Here is a 13,364-nt window from a genome sequence, read left to right as displayed (position 1 = left end):
GGGGTTTGCAGCCCTTAATGCAAGGAGGAGTGTTGAAATTTATTGCCTTAAGTTGCTGACGTGTTGCTTGAAGACCAGTTCAGCTCACGTGTTGTTTTTATTTCTGCTAGAATAAAGGATTGAACAAGTCCTTAGGTGAATTGTTAGTAGTGGCGAAATGTAAGCCAAACTTGGCAGTAGTGTTGCTTAATTTTAGTTTTTTTGTTTATTTTCCTTCTATAAATCAGTGTAATTGATTGCTGTAAAAATGTGCAATTATCCTTATCATTATCCAGTTTTCATGCAATAAACATCCCCTGTTCAAATTCAAATTTCTGGTGTTGATCTACAGTAACAAACAGTCACTGTAGAGATCAAAGTCTTTTATTTTTCTACTTCCCGGGTCTTCACTTATTCTGCAAAAGTATTTTCAATATGTTTCTAGGCAGCTTCTTTCTGTCCTCACAGTGATACTGTTAATTAACACATTCCACTGCATGTGATCGATATTCTTCTTGTAATGCTCATCTGGACTAATCAGTTTTAGTACCTGGGCCTTAGACTTGCATATTCCTTCTAATAATGCGCCTGCCAAATCCATGTCCCCTCTTTTTCATAGTTATCAAACCATAATATTATGTTGCCATTAACCATGATAATTGTTCGTTGAACTTGATTAGGGATTTATAAATTTTATATTTTAAAATCATGAGATTAATTTAGGTTTATTATTTTTATCTAAAATGATATTGTTTTATATTTTTTAAGAATTAAAGATGTAATCTTTTTTAAAACCCCAAAATATTCTTGGTGATAAAACTTTACAGTAAACTCATCTTTTTAACTTTTTTTCCATATATAAACACAAGAAAACAGTCGATTTAATTCAGTTTAGAGCTGGATTATTGAATCATTAGGTCAACCTAATTTTATTGTTTTTATTCAAAACAATATTATTTTTTAATATAGTTTTTGGTGTTGGTTTCACTGAGTTTGAAACGACTTTAACCAACTCAATTAAATTGTGAATTGACCTATCAATTCTTTTATATTTCTTCATATTAATATTAAAACCAATTAAAAATAAAAGTGATTTAATTAAAGATTTGGATCGTGAGTTTATCAAATTAACTTGTTAAAATAACTTAAATTAAGAATTAAGTTATTATGTTTCTAAAAAGCTAGAGCACAAGAACAAATAATCTTGTCGAGAAAACTAACATTAAACTCTTTTTATTATTTTTTCCTCCCAAATATAACACAAGAAATCATAGAAAATGTTTCAATGTTGTCTAGACAGGGAAATTTTCACATACATAAAGAGGAAAACTGACCTCAAGCTTCAAGACTATGATAGGAAAACATAGAAAATTCCCTTTTGAGGTGTTACTACGTGATGGATTGATGCACGATTGTTAGCTTTTATGTGCAGACAAAAGCTATGCCCTTTCCCGAACAACTTTGTGTCAATTCAACAGATAAGATAGCCTTCATTTGCTACACAACAATTTGTCTTTGAAAATTGTAGTGACTGACAAAGCATGCTTGCAAAACCCAGCAACAGAGGAGTCTCCTTCAATTTGATTCTCCCTTCTTGATTTGAATACAGAAACAGTATCACGTACATGACGACGACGACAAAGGAAACAGAATGGGATGAGATTTCATCATACACTATGTTTGTTTCGAGAAAATAATTTGTGAGAAATAATTTTTAAATTTTTTTTATATTTAATTATTATTAAAAAAAATTAGTCAATAAAAAACACTTTTTAATTAACAAAAAATATTTTCTAATCAATGAAAAACACTTTTCAGTCAAAGAAAAATTTGACTTGATTTTCAAGAAAGTATTTTTCTTTTTGTTCGTGTTTGTTTTCCAGAAAGTGATTTACAAGAAATCACTTTCCAAACTTTCTTATATTTATTTGCTGTTAGGAAAGTTGTTTAACAAAAAACACTTTTCAATCAAAGAAAAATTTAGCTTGATTTTCAAGAAAGTGTTTTCTTGAAAAATTTGGACGGAAAACATTTTTCGAAAGTTGTGAAAAAGTTAGAAATGTCATTATCTGCTGATTATATTAAATTTGATCCTCAAATTTTTAATTGCTATATATTTTTTGTTTTGAATATTTATTTTTTAATTTCATTTCTTAAAATTTATTTTTTATATTAACCATGATCCTCATTTTTATAATTATTATTTTTTTTATTATTTTTTTATTGAAATTTTTTATCTATTAAATTTGATCATCATTCTTTTGATTGTTAGTTATTTTATTTGAAATACTTTATGTAATGTTAATTATTATTTTTTTAATTTTTTTATATTTGATTTTTATTATTTTTATTTTTATTTATTTTATTTGAGATAATTTATGAAATTATATATTTTTTTAATTTTATTATTAATCAACTTTTTAATTTGTAAAATTTATTCCTCATTATTTTAATAAACTTGAGAAAAATAAAATATTAATAAATTATTTTCTAGTTCATTTTCCATAACATAATCAAATACTAAAAAGTATTTTCTAGTTTATTTTTCATAATACTATCAAACATAAAACAATAATTTATTTTTCAAAAATTTATTTTTTCTGAAATTTATTTTTTTTTAAATAACTTTCCTGTAAGGAGCCATAATGTTGAATTGTTTTTCTCAACAGATTGGCTTTAAACGATTCGAGTGATCAAGACATAATTATTACAAGGCATGTTTTGATGTATAATTAGTTTATGTGGAAGCGAGGCTTCTGTTGGTTGCTCCCACCACTATCTAACTCTTTTATTTGTGACATCTAGGATATACATCCTCACTGGTCTGTTTCAGACAATGTCAAGCAACTTAATTTGTCAATGAAATGGACTCCATTGTTATAAAGTTATTATCATTGAAGCCAGTATATTAATTAATACACAGATTAAACCTAATAATGTCAAGTGAGGGTAGAACATTGATACAATAATATGATAGAACTATATTATTCCTTAATACTTCGTGGAATTGGGTGTCTTAATTTCTTAGGTCAGTAAACTGTTGAAAATGGAAATTATGACGTTGGAATGAGGAAGATGAACCTGGAAACTGTAGAATATACACGTGTCGTGGGACAGTTTTGTTGATTTCATGGAGGCTGTCATATAGCACACATGGTTAATTGTTTAAAACAGATCAAGCTAAATTAAGTATACCTTGTTGTGTTACTGGCTGAGATAAAGATGATTTTATTCATTGAAGTTGAATAGCAGAAGGCACAAATGTGGAGAGACACAGCGAGTAGATGACAATTGTTAGACACTCAGTACACAAGATGCAATTAGATGTTAATTCCCAAGCTACTTTGCTTTCTTTTGATTAGACCTCTCATTCTGTACTCGAGTCCATGCAAACACCATCATTTTGCAACATGGGTTGTTGCATTTCATTACCCTCCCTTCCTCAAATATTCTTAATCTGTGTATCTTGAAATAAAACAGTTATTAAACCCGGTTTACTACGGTGATTACTGCGGTAACCTATTGATTAGTTTAGTTCATTGATACCCTTGCAAATCCATTACTCACCCTCTCAACCAGTAAATCATCCTTATAGATTAGTTTAGTTCATTGATACCCTTGCAAATCAAGAGGGTTTAGAATTGAGTTCAAGTTATAGTCTGAGCAGGAAGGGGGAATTTACAGGATTAATTTAGCGCAGAGAACCTACCTGGATATCATGCATCTTTCAGTATCTTATAAATGTTTTTTCAAGCCACCAGCCTCCAGATCGAGTTTGGTTATGAAACCTAATCTAGCTTGACAGGTCACCTGAAATCAGCAACATCACGTATGAGGGAGTTCCAAATATCCCACAGGCCCACCACTTCAAATCTGTCTTGAGATACTGAAAAGCTAACTCATCATGCAACCATTCATGTGTTGTGATCAGAACAAAGAACTTGCAACTTACATTTCATCCAGGAACAAGATTGATTTGTTTCAGGAGTATCCACGGCCCTAGATAAACAGAATAGTGGGATGTACGAGGAAAAAAATGTAGCAATCTACTCAGCGAGTTTAACTTATTGAAGAAAATGAATCGGACCATGCTACCGTTTATTTATACACAATCGCAACTGAATCACTAAAATGTTGCTTATACTGCATCTAGCTGGATACATCTTGACCACAAGGATCAAAAAATCAACAATCGACACAATGTATTCACCTAAATTCGGAATGTTCGTATGATTCAGGACTTTCATCAGGAGTAGATTCATACACTTCACTATCTTCTCCTTGAACAAACTGAAGCAAGTAATGAACTCCATTAACCACATCGTACACCATTAGTCCTATCCTACCTCCAACCCAACTGCCAAGGTGACTGCCAACAAGATAACCAACACGTCCAAGCCTTTCCTCACCAAGAAAACCTCCAGCATAGGCACCAACCAATGTTCCACTGCCCCTGAGGAAACCTTCTGTTATGGTACCACCATAGTAAAGAGCTTCAAAAAAGTCCCATCCAGAAGAGATAACAGGACCTACGATGCGTTTTGCTTGCCGCTTCGCCAGTTTTGCAGCCTTTGTCCCTTCTTTCTGTGCTGTTTTTGCTGCATCTTGCGCAGACATTCCCTGTCCCATTGCATCAAGTAATGAACGTTCAATTGCAAGATTCCTCGCTCTCTCAACATGAGAAGATCTGATATTGTAGACATACAACTTCACACCCTCTTTCACCGCACATGCTAGGGTTCCGGAGCCCATGTCAAAGCAGTTAAAGATTGTAAACTTCCCACTCTGGGAAGAATTATCGTCCCCAACCAGTTGCCGACACTTTTCAGCTATAAAATGTTGCCGCACATAAGCATACCATGTTGTGAAAAAAATCTCAAGCCAATACATTCAGTTTTGTTAAATGATAATTTAAGAAACCAACTTGTTCTCTACTTCCGAAGATCGAACAATCAAGCACAGAAGGATTTAGTTAAAATCCTGACATGAGAATATTGTGATAATGTGTAAAGCAAAGATAAACTCGTTGGCAGGCACACACAAATACATGCAGAAAATGCGAAAGAAACCCGTACAAACATTTTATATATCTATTGAGTATACATGTTATTCACAAATCGATGATCCTGATTCTGTCCTAACACGTATGAGCCACTTCAACAAAACAGTATTCGCTAGATTTAAATAAGAGAGATCATTAAAACTATACGAGTTAGATTTTTCAGATGAGCTACATTGCCTCCAAAACTCAGAATTTGCTATCAATTTTTAATGTGAGTAAACCAAATCTAACAAATTTAGCAAAATAACTGGAAAAAAATTTAAATCCTAAGGAACCTCAACACTTTCACATCAAATCAGGAAATTTGACATACTTATTTACACTATGCCAATCAAATTTCAACCAATATCAAAATTTCAATACATTTGCACATATAAGAGCTCTCATGTATTCAACAATCGAGTTACTAACTCATGAGTTTATCAGCACACAGTACTCATCAAAGATTAGATCTTAGCTTGTTCCCAACAAACCCAGATTAGAAATGAACCCCTAAAACATAAAAGATCACAAATTTCACACACACAAAACAAATACAAAAGCCCATTAAAGATTCACCAGCCCACAATCCAAAAACTCAATCACAACCAAAAACCAATCTTCTTGACCCTAAAAGGACTCAAACTTTGCACCGAAAACAGAGTCAAACGAAAAGCCGACAAAGAATAACACAAAAAAGGCATAAAGAATATACCTGTGAAACTAAGAGCTATGATTCCAACTATAAAGGCAAGCAATTGAACCCTCTTTTTTTGGAAATCCATAAAAACAAAACAAGTCTGGTTTCTTGTGTTTGTGTTTTAGAGAACTGTCTGTTTATGTAAACAGTGATGCAAGAAAGGAATAATCTTCTACTTACGGTTCGTTATCTATAGGAAAGGTAATAAAAGAAGACTGTTCTTCTTCTTGCTGTTTAATATTTTGTGCATGTGGTTCTTGTGTCTCAGTCAAGAGACCGAAGGAGAGTGAAAATTCAAGGGACCAGGCAAACCGCACCGTTTTGCTGACTTGCCTATTAGCTTCTTTATAGCAGCTGTTTTTTAAAAAATAATAATTTTAACATGACATATCAAAATAAAATTAATATAAAGTAAAAGAATAAATAAAAAAAATTTAACCTTTCTTTATCTTCTATGTTTTCTTTAAAAAAATAAAATAAAAATCAAACAGTTTTTGTATGGTATTCAAGACTTAAATAATAGATTTGAGGATTGATAATCAATTAATTTTTTTATTAAATAAATTTATATTAATAAATTTTTTTTTCTTATTAGCCCGACAAGGTCACAAATCAACAAATTAGCTTGTTGAGTCAAATCTAATAACTAGTTCTTATAACTTGTATTATTTTTTATTTATTTATTAAAAAAGACTTGTATAATTATTTGTTAATGATACATTGTAAATTCATAATAGCAAATTTGTGTTTATAGCAAAGTTGAATGACATTATCAAACAAAAAAAATGAATTTACTTATGAATATATAAGAAAGAATAAAGAGAAGAAAAGAAGGATTTTATTGTTAGTGCCCATTTAGCTTCACTTTCTAAGTTGTTTCTTGTTTGGAAAGTAATAGATTGATATTTTTTTATGATTTTGATATTAAAAGTAAAAAAATGAAAAAATATTATTTCAATATATTTTTAATTAAAAATCACTTTTAAAAAACAATTTATATTACATTACAAAATATACACTATATTCTCAAAATCAAATAGTACTTTTGATTAGCATTTAATTCCTATTATGAAATAGTAAAAACAAAATGGCATGTCCACGCGCTCCCGCAAACTTATAAAATAAAAGTATTTGATAGTATTATAATTATGAACTAACGCTAGATAAGTAATAAAAATTAAATGTATGATGAACCCAATATTTCATGACAAAAAAAATTATGTTGGTGATAAAAAAATTTAGAAACTGAACAAAATAATTTTTAGCAATCCACAGTGTTTTGTGAGGAAGGATATAGTACTTTCACTATATGATTTAGCTTTTTTGTTAATAAAAAAATGATTATAAAACTAAATTCTTTACCAACTTAATATTAAAAAAAAACCAACAAAGATAATTTTGGAATGGAAAAAACCAATGAGAAAAAAATTTATAGCAATTAACAATGTTTTATGAGGAAAATTGCAATGCTTTATCCAATAAAATCGATAAAGATAATTTTAGAAAAAATCATAAAAAAATTAGAAAAATACTGTAGCAATTCACAATATTTTGTGAGAAAAGCTATAACACTTTTTCCATATGATTTAGCTTTCTTATTATAATTATAATTCTTAACCAACTCAATATTAAAAAAAAAAGATAATTTTGAAAAAAAAACATATGGAAAAACATTGCAATAATTCATAGTGTTTTAAAAAAAAATTACAAAATTAAATTTTCAATAAACTTAATATTAAAACAATAAAATCGACAGAGGCAGTTTTAGAAAAGAAAAATGAAAAAAAAACAATATTGAAAACACTATAGTAATTCACGGTATTTTGTAATGAAAGCTACAGTGCTTCCCCACATGATTTAGCCTTATTTATAATGACTTGGCAGTATAATGCTCAATTAGCTCAATATTAAAAAAAAAATTAACAAAGATAATTTTAAAAAAATTATAAGAAAAAAACTATATTGAAAGACACTTTAGCAATCCATATTGTTTTGTGAGAAAATATATAATACTTACCCCATATGATTAACCTTTATTATAAAGTTAAATTCTAGCTAACTCAATATAAAAAAAATAAAATCGACAAAGATAATTTAAAAAAAATAACATAAAAAAAGAAAATACAAAAGAAATTGAAAAAAAACCATGTGGGAAAAAAAACTATAGCAATTCATATTAATTTGCGAGGAAAGTTACAGTTCTTTCTCACATATTGTAATTGTAATTTTTAACCAGTTTAATATTAAAAAATAAAATTAAAAAAGATAATTTCAGAGAACACATAAAAAACAAAAAAAAATCATGCGGAGAAACACTATAGCAATCAATAATATTTTAAAGAAAAAAATTATAAAACTAAATTCTCAATTAGCTCAATATTAAAAAAAATAAAATCAACAAATATAATTTTAAAAAATAAAAAAAATAGAAAAACCACGTAGGGAAACACCATAACAATCCATAGTATTTTTTTAAAAAATTACAAAGTAAAATTTTTAACCAGCTCAATATTAAAAAAATAAAATCTAGAAAAATAATTTTGAAAAAAAGAGAGGGAAAGTTGGATAAAAAAATGAAAAAAAATAAAAATAAAATAAGAATGCACTATAAATTACTATTGGAATCCACAGTGCATTGAGTATGGATGAACAATGAATTACTTATACCCCCTAGCTTATTAATTAATAAAGATAATAATAAAAAATATATCTTATAAAAAAATCATATTTTTTTTTGGATATTTATTTTTTTAAAGAATTTTTTTTATATGAGTGTCTAGGCAAACTTGCGTGTAAATCAACACGAATTCTAAAATTAATTTTTATATAAATTTTAAATATTTCTGATAGAACTTAAATTTATAATGAATAACAAAATAAATCTTTGATAATAGTTTTACTAGAGAGGGTTTGATCTAAAATGTTATTCTTATATAATAGTTTTATCTAATTTAATTATCGAAAAATATCGATCACTGAATTTATAAAAATTACTAAATACAGAAATTTAAAGAACCGATCAGCTCAAGTGCACTTATTATTTCAGTTTAGGAATACTAAAGCTTGTACTGCGGGCGGCAGCAACAGCAGATGGACATCAATAAATACTGCGTAAGAATTAATGGGGGCTATTCCTCTAAAACCAAAAGGGTTGGAACACAGGCAGACAGCGCACTTTTTAAGTAATAAGGATCGATGCTTGTCGTCAGCCCACAATGCTACAACAACAAAGGGGTATTTTCAGCTTCTTCTCGCATTTTCCACTCCGGAACCTTCGCTTCCGGCAGTCCGCTATGCACCGGGTGTCATCGTATAACCCCACGCAGGGCTTGACACAATTATCAGGCACGGCTTCTACCTCACCATCTGCACATGCATGCAAGAATATTAATTCTGAACCTTCATTACTGTTACTTTGTGCAGTTGAATAACTTCATTAATCTCGACGTGGGAGTGTGTTATTAAGAACATTGTCCAAGAAAGAGATTCAGTCTTAGTTAGTTGATGAGTAAACTGTCTCGAATATATCCTTTATATGAACAAAAAAGAAATTTGAATAAACAATAAGAAAAACAAATACATGGCTTTAGGAGTTTAGAGAAAGATAACGTACTGGTGCTAGCCATAACGATTATGAAAGCAATGGTGAGGAGGGTCAGAAAATGCTTCATCTCCTCTCCTTCTTCCTCCTCCTGCTCTCCTTATTCTTCTTCTCCTTCCCTTGATAAATTTGTTAATGTTTAAATTTACTACAGAGAAGTACTGTTGTATATACACACAGTCGACGTTGAGAGGCTAATATATAGCTAGCGATCGAGATCCAGTTTTGATGGTTCCAGTCAGGTATGTAGAATCTGAAATCTCGAAAATCTCTCCGATTACATGTATTAACACTGTTTGGACTTCCTTCTTTCTAGTTTTTTTTCCCTTTTTGCTGATGATTTTCTTGATTTAGTTTTGAATATCCTAGAGTTTTTCTCCAAACAAGGATATTTTATTTTTTTTTCCAATTAAAATAAGATACATTTGAACTTATTTACCAGATTAAGAGACTATATATGTGCAACGTTAACGTAGTATTCTCATCATAATCCAGTCCTCTTTTATTTATTAAAAATATAATTAAAAGTTAAAAAAATTAATTTATATAATACTTAAAAAAATCTATCAAACAGGTAAAACTATCTTTTGTAAAAAAAATGAAATATAAAACCCTAGATTTATAACCAACGTTAAAATTCTTGCCACTCTTTATATATATATATATATATATATATATAAGACTGATCTCCCTTCTGCATGTTCTTGTTACATTACCTCTATCCTAAATGATTGAAAACCCTTATAATAGTATATAGTAAATAATTGAAAAGAAAACGTTACAAATTTACAACACTCTTTTGATCCATGGAGTCTTTGGTTTTATAAATCAGTAACTTTTATTTTTGTAATTTTTTAAACTATGTTTGTCTATGTGATTCAAATTATATTTTACTTAAAAAATATAAAAATAATATGTATTTTTAAATTAAACATAGTTTGAACTATAATATTATTGTATAGATAAACAATGAAGAGAAACAAAAGAGGAAAGAGAAATAGAAAGTCTAGTAAAATCAATATTTTAATTAGTGTAAAATTTACTTGAAAGAATGTTATATTACTAAGTTAAGTGTAAAATAGATGACATGGATGTGATCTTACATAGAAAAAATTAAAATCTTAATATGGGAAATAGGAATAAAATTATGGGAAGAAAGATTTAAAAAAGAAAAAAAACTGATAATAATGTATTTTATTTTTATTATAAATTCGTAGATAATTATTTCCATTTTCAGATTACTATGTAGATTATGTTCCTTTAATGCCATGACAGATTTATATTCATTATAATTATTAAATCAGATTGCTTAACTTCATACATGATCTAGTGAAGGCCTTCTAACAACAAGCCAGACCAATGATAACAAGTATATATATAGGCTGGAAATCAGTTAGGTTTTCATCCATGGAAGGAAAACAAAGCCTCCCTTCTTATTTTGGTTAAGATTATCTGCATTTCGGTAATGTTTATTTTTCCTTCTTCTTCTTCTTCTTCGTCGTTATTGCAGGCTTCACAATTTAAGGAATGCTACATCGTTTTTACTATTTCCTTCTGCAACTTGGAACAGTATTGGTTCAGTATACAATGGTTTCGGCGTCAACAGAACAGAAAAGAACATGACAAATCGTAAGTTTTTCTCACAAAGTTAGAGAGAGTGCCGCTACTTGCTAGCAGTGATAAAAACAAACTAATTGCTCAACATATCACTTGATCAGCAATTTCTGAAGAAGATGATGTTGCCTAGATGCTCCACGTCGATTTTGACAGACGGTCAATTCTTGGCACCATATGGATGCATGCAATAAAATCATAGCCATAAAAACCGCCCCAGCAGATGAACTCGGTTGGGTGGGCCAACTAATGGATTAACGAGTTAACCTAGATTTTTAATAAAATGGTATCATTTTGTATAAAAATATTGACCGGTTTCACTCGGGTTTGGATTGGATCACAAGCTGATCTTTGAGGTCACTCGAATTTAACTAGGTTCTTGTGATATGAAAGTATTGTGCATTCTTGTTCTTGCCATGTATCTTTCAATCATTGCTCTTATTCCAGTTTGAACAATTCATTCATCCTGCCACCCTCTTCTCCCCTGGTCATTTGGCTATCTGTTATAAAAGATCCTTGGCCTCTTGATTATTGCATATCGATTGTCACCTTCTGATATAGAGCTAGAGATTTTGGTCCCTCTCCCTTTCCCACTAACAGAGCAGGCTTCAACAATATTGCAATAGACTCACAGGAAATCCATTACCAAAAGAAAAGTAAACAAATTTGAGAGACATGGTTGGACGGAGACTGAAATGTAAAGAGCACAACAAAAGATTATTACGAAGAGAATAAAGCGAAACTTAGACAGGATTGAAAACTTACAAGCACGCCTAAGAACAAGATCGTCAAATCAGTTGCTCAAGAATCAAGATACATGATAAACTATAACATTAGAAAAGAACAATGTGAAGTTCCCTCGAGGGAATGCTTGGAGGAGATTGATGATAGAGGCCCTCATAAAAGTTGGCATCATAATACTGCAGTGAAGCATAAAAGATGGTAACTTGACAACACAAACATGCACACAAGCTATGATGTATGGAACATCCAAACAATGTCAGATTTGTGTAGCTGAATTGGTCTGGGATCAAACAACTTGCCAAGCGTCCACTGAAGCAAAAAAACCTAGCTAAAACCATACAAGAAAAGGATCTTGCTTGATCGATGTGCATCAGATTAATTCTCCATGGATGAGGATAGGCTGTCATGTAGATGTTGTCAAATGAAGACCTATTTGTTAGGTTGGTTGCCATTAATGTGCAACAACCATTTGCTATTGCACCAACCATGTGCACTCATCCAAGATGTCAAAGGTTGGCAGCCACCATTGTTGAAGAAGAGTTGGAGTTGGCAGCCACCTTTGTTGAAGAAAAGCCTCCATGAATGCCTATAAATAGAAGCATGTGTTAGAGAGCAAAATGAGAGTGAAGAGAATTATGAAAATGTGAAGAGTCCCAACAATTGGTATCAGAGCGTTCGGTTTAAAGTGGTGTTTGATTTTGCTCAAAATGAAAGTTGTCAAAATTGTGTTTTGACCATACCACTGTGTAGAGGAGGAAGAGACGAAGCCACTGGTGAAAACCGCGTCAAAATCGAACGTCGGAAACCGCCGCACACGCCCGGCGGGCTGACTGTCCACGTCATCAGCCACGTCAGCAATTCTGCACAGTCATCAGACACGTCACCTGACACATCAGCACTCTGACCAGTCAAACTGCCACGTCATTAGGCATGTCAGCAGTTTTGCCACGTCACCCTAAAAAATCCACCTGGGACTGCCACATCAGATATGGTGGACCCCTATATGTCTCATGTGGCTGACACATCATCGAAGCACTCTGACCAGTCAAACAGCCACGTCATCAGGAACGTCAGCAGTTCTACACAGCCATCAGGCACGTCACTTGACACATCAGCACTCTGACCAGTCAAACTGCCACGTCATTAGGCATGTCAGCAGTTTTGCCACGTCACCCTAAAAAATCCACCTGGGACTGCCACATCAGATATGGTGGACCCCTATATGTCTCATGTGGCTGACACATCATCGAAGCCACGTCAGCTCCCTGGGTTTTGATCCAGTGTGGCGCAGGGACTATTCATGTTGCCACGTGGCGTCATCTACAACGTTTAGTGATCCCAAAGTTTGATTGTTTAATTCTGAGCCATCTGAAGTCCAATTCGGGTGATCTCAGTGTCGTTTCTAACATTTTTTACCATTCCAGACACATCTGTAAGGTTAGATTTTGCAGATTCAAGGCCGATCCGAGTCGAGCTGCGAGCTGAAGGACAGGATTCTATGTGGCGGAGTCTATGTGCAACCGGTTCTGAGATTGAATCTGGGCCGTTTATCAGGCTAGAATTATTTTGATCAAATCTTAGCCGTCTGAAGTGCAATTTGGACGATTTCAAACTTATTTCTAGCTAATTTGATCGTTCCGGATGCAATGGTACAGTCCGATCATTGAGATTGAGATCAGAAATGG

General features: G+C 31.5%; 1 protein-coding gene across 1 annotated transcript; it reads right to left on the bottom strand.

Annotated features, from left to right (window-relative positions):
- Positions 1 to 4,009: 4,009 nt before the first annotated feature.
- LOC105125159 (uncharacterized) lies at positions 4,010 to 6,038 on the bottom strand. Its single transcript, XM_011025474.1, has 2 exons — positions 5,736 to 6,038; positions 4,010 to 4,808 (listed from the first exon to the last, which is right to left on the bottom strand). Exons 1-2 carry the CDS (start codon positions 5,803 to 5,805, stop codon positions 4,186 to 4,188), a joined length of 693 nt encoding a protein of 230 aa, XP_011023776.1. The 5' UTR covers positions 5,806 to 6,038; the 3' UTR covers positions 4,010 to 4,185.
- Between the last annotated feature and the right edge of the window lie 7,326 nt (positions 6,039 to 13,364).

This window comes from Populus euphratica, unplaced genomic scaffold (assembly GCF_000495115.2).
Source record: "Populus euphratica unplaced genomic scaffold, PopEup_1.0 scaffold28.1, whole genome shotgun sequence".
NCBI lineage: Eukaryota > Viridiplantae > Streptophyta > Magnoliopsida > Malpighiales > Salicaceae > Populus > Populus euphratica.
This window is presented reverse-complemented; position numbering and strand designations above follow the sequence as displayed.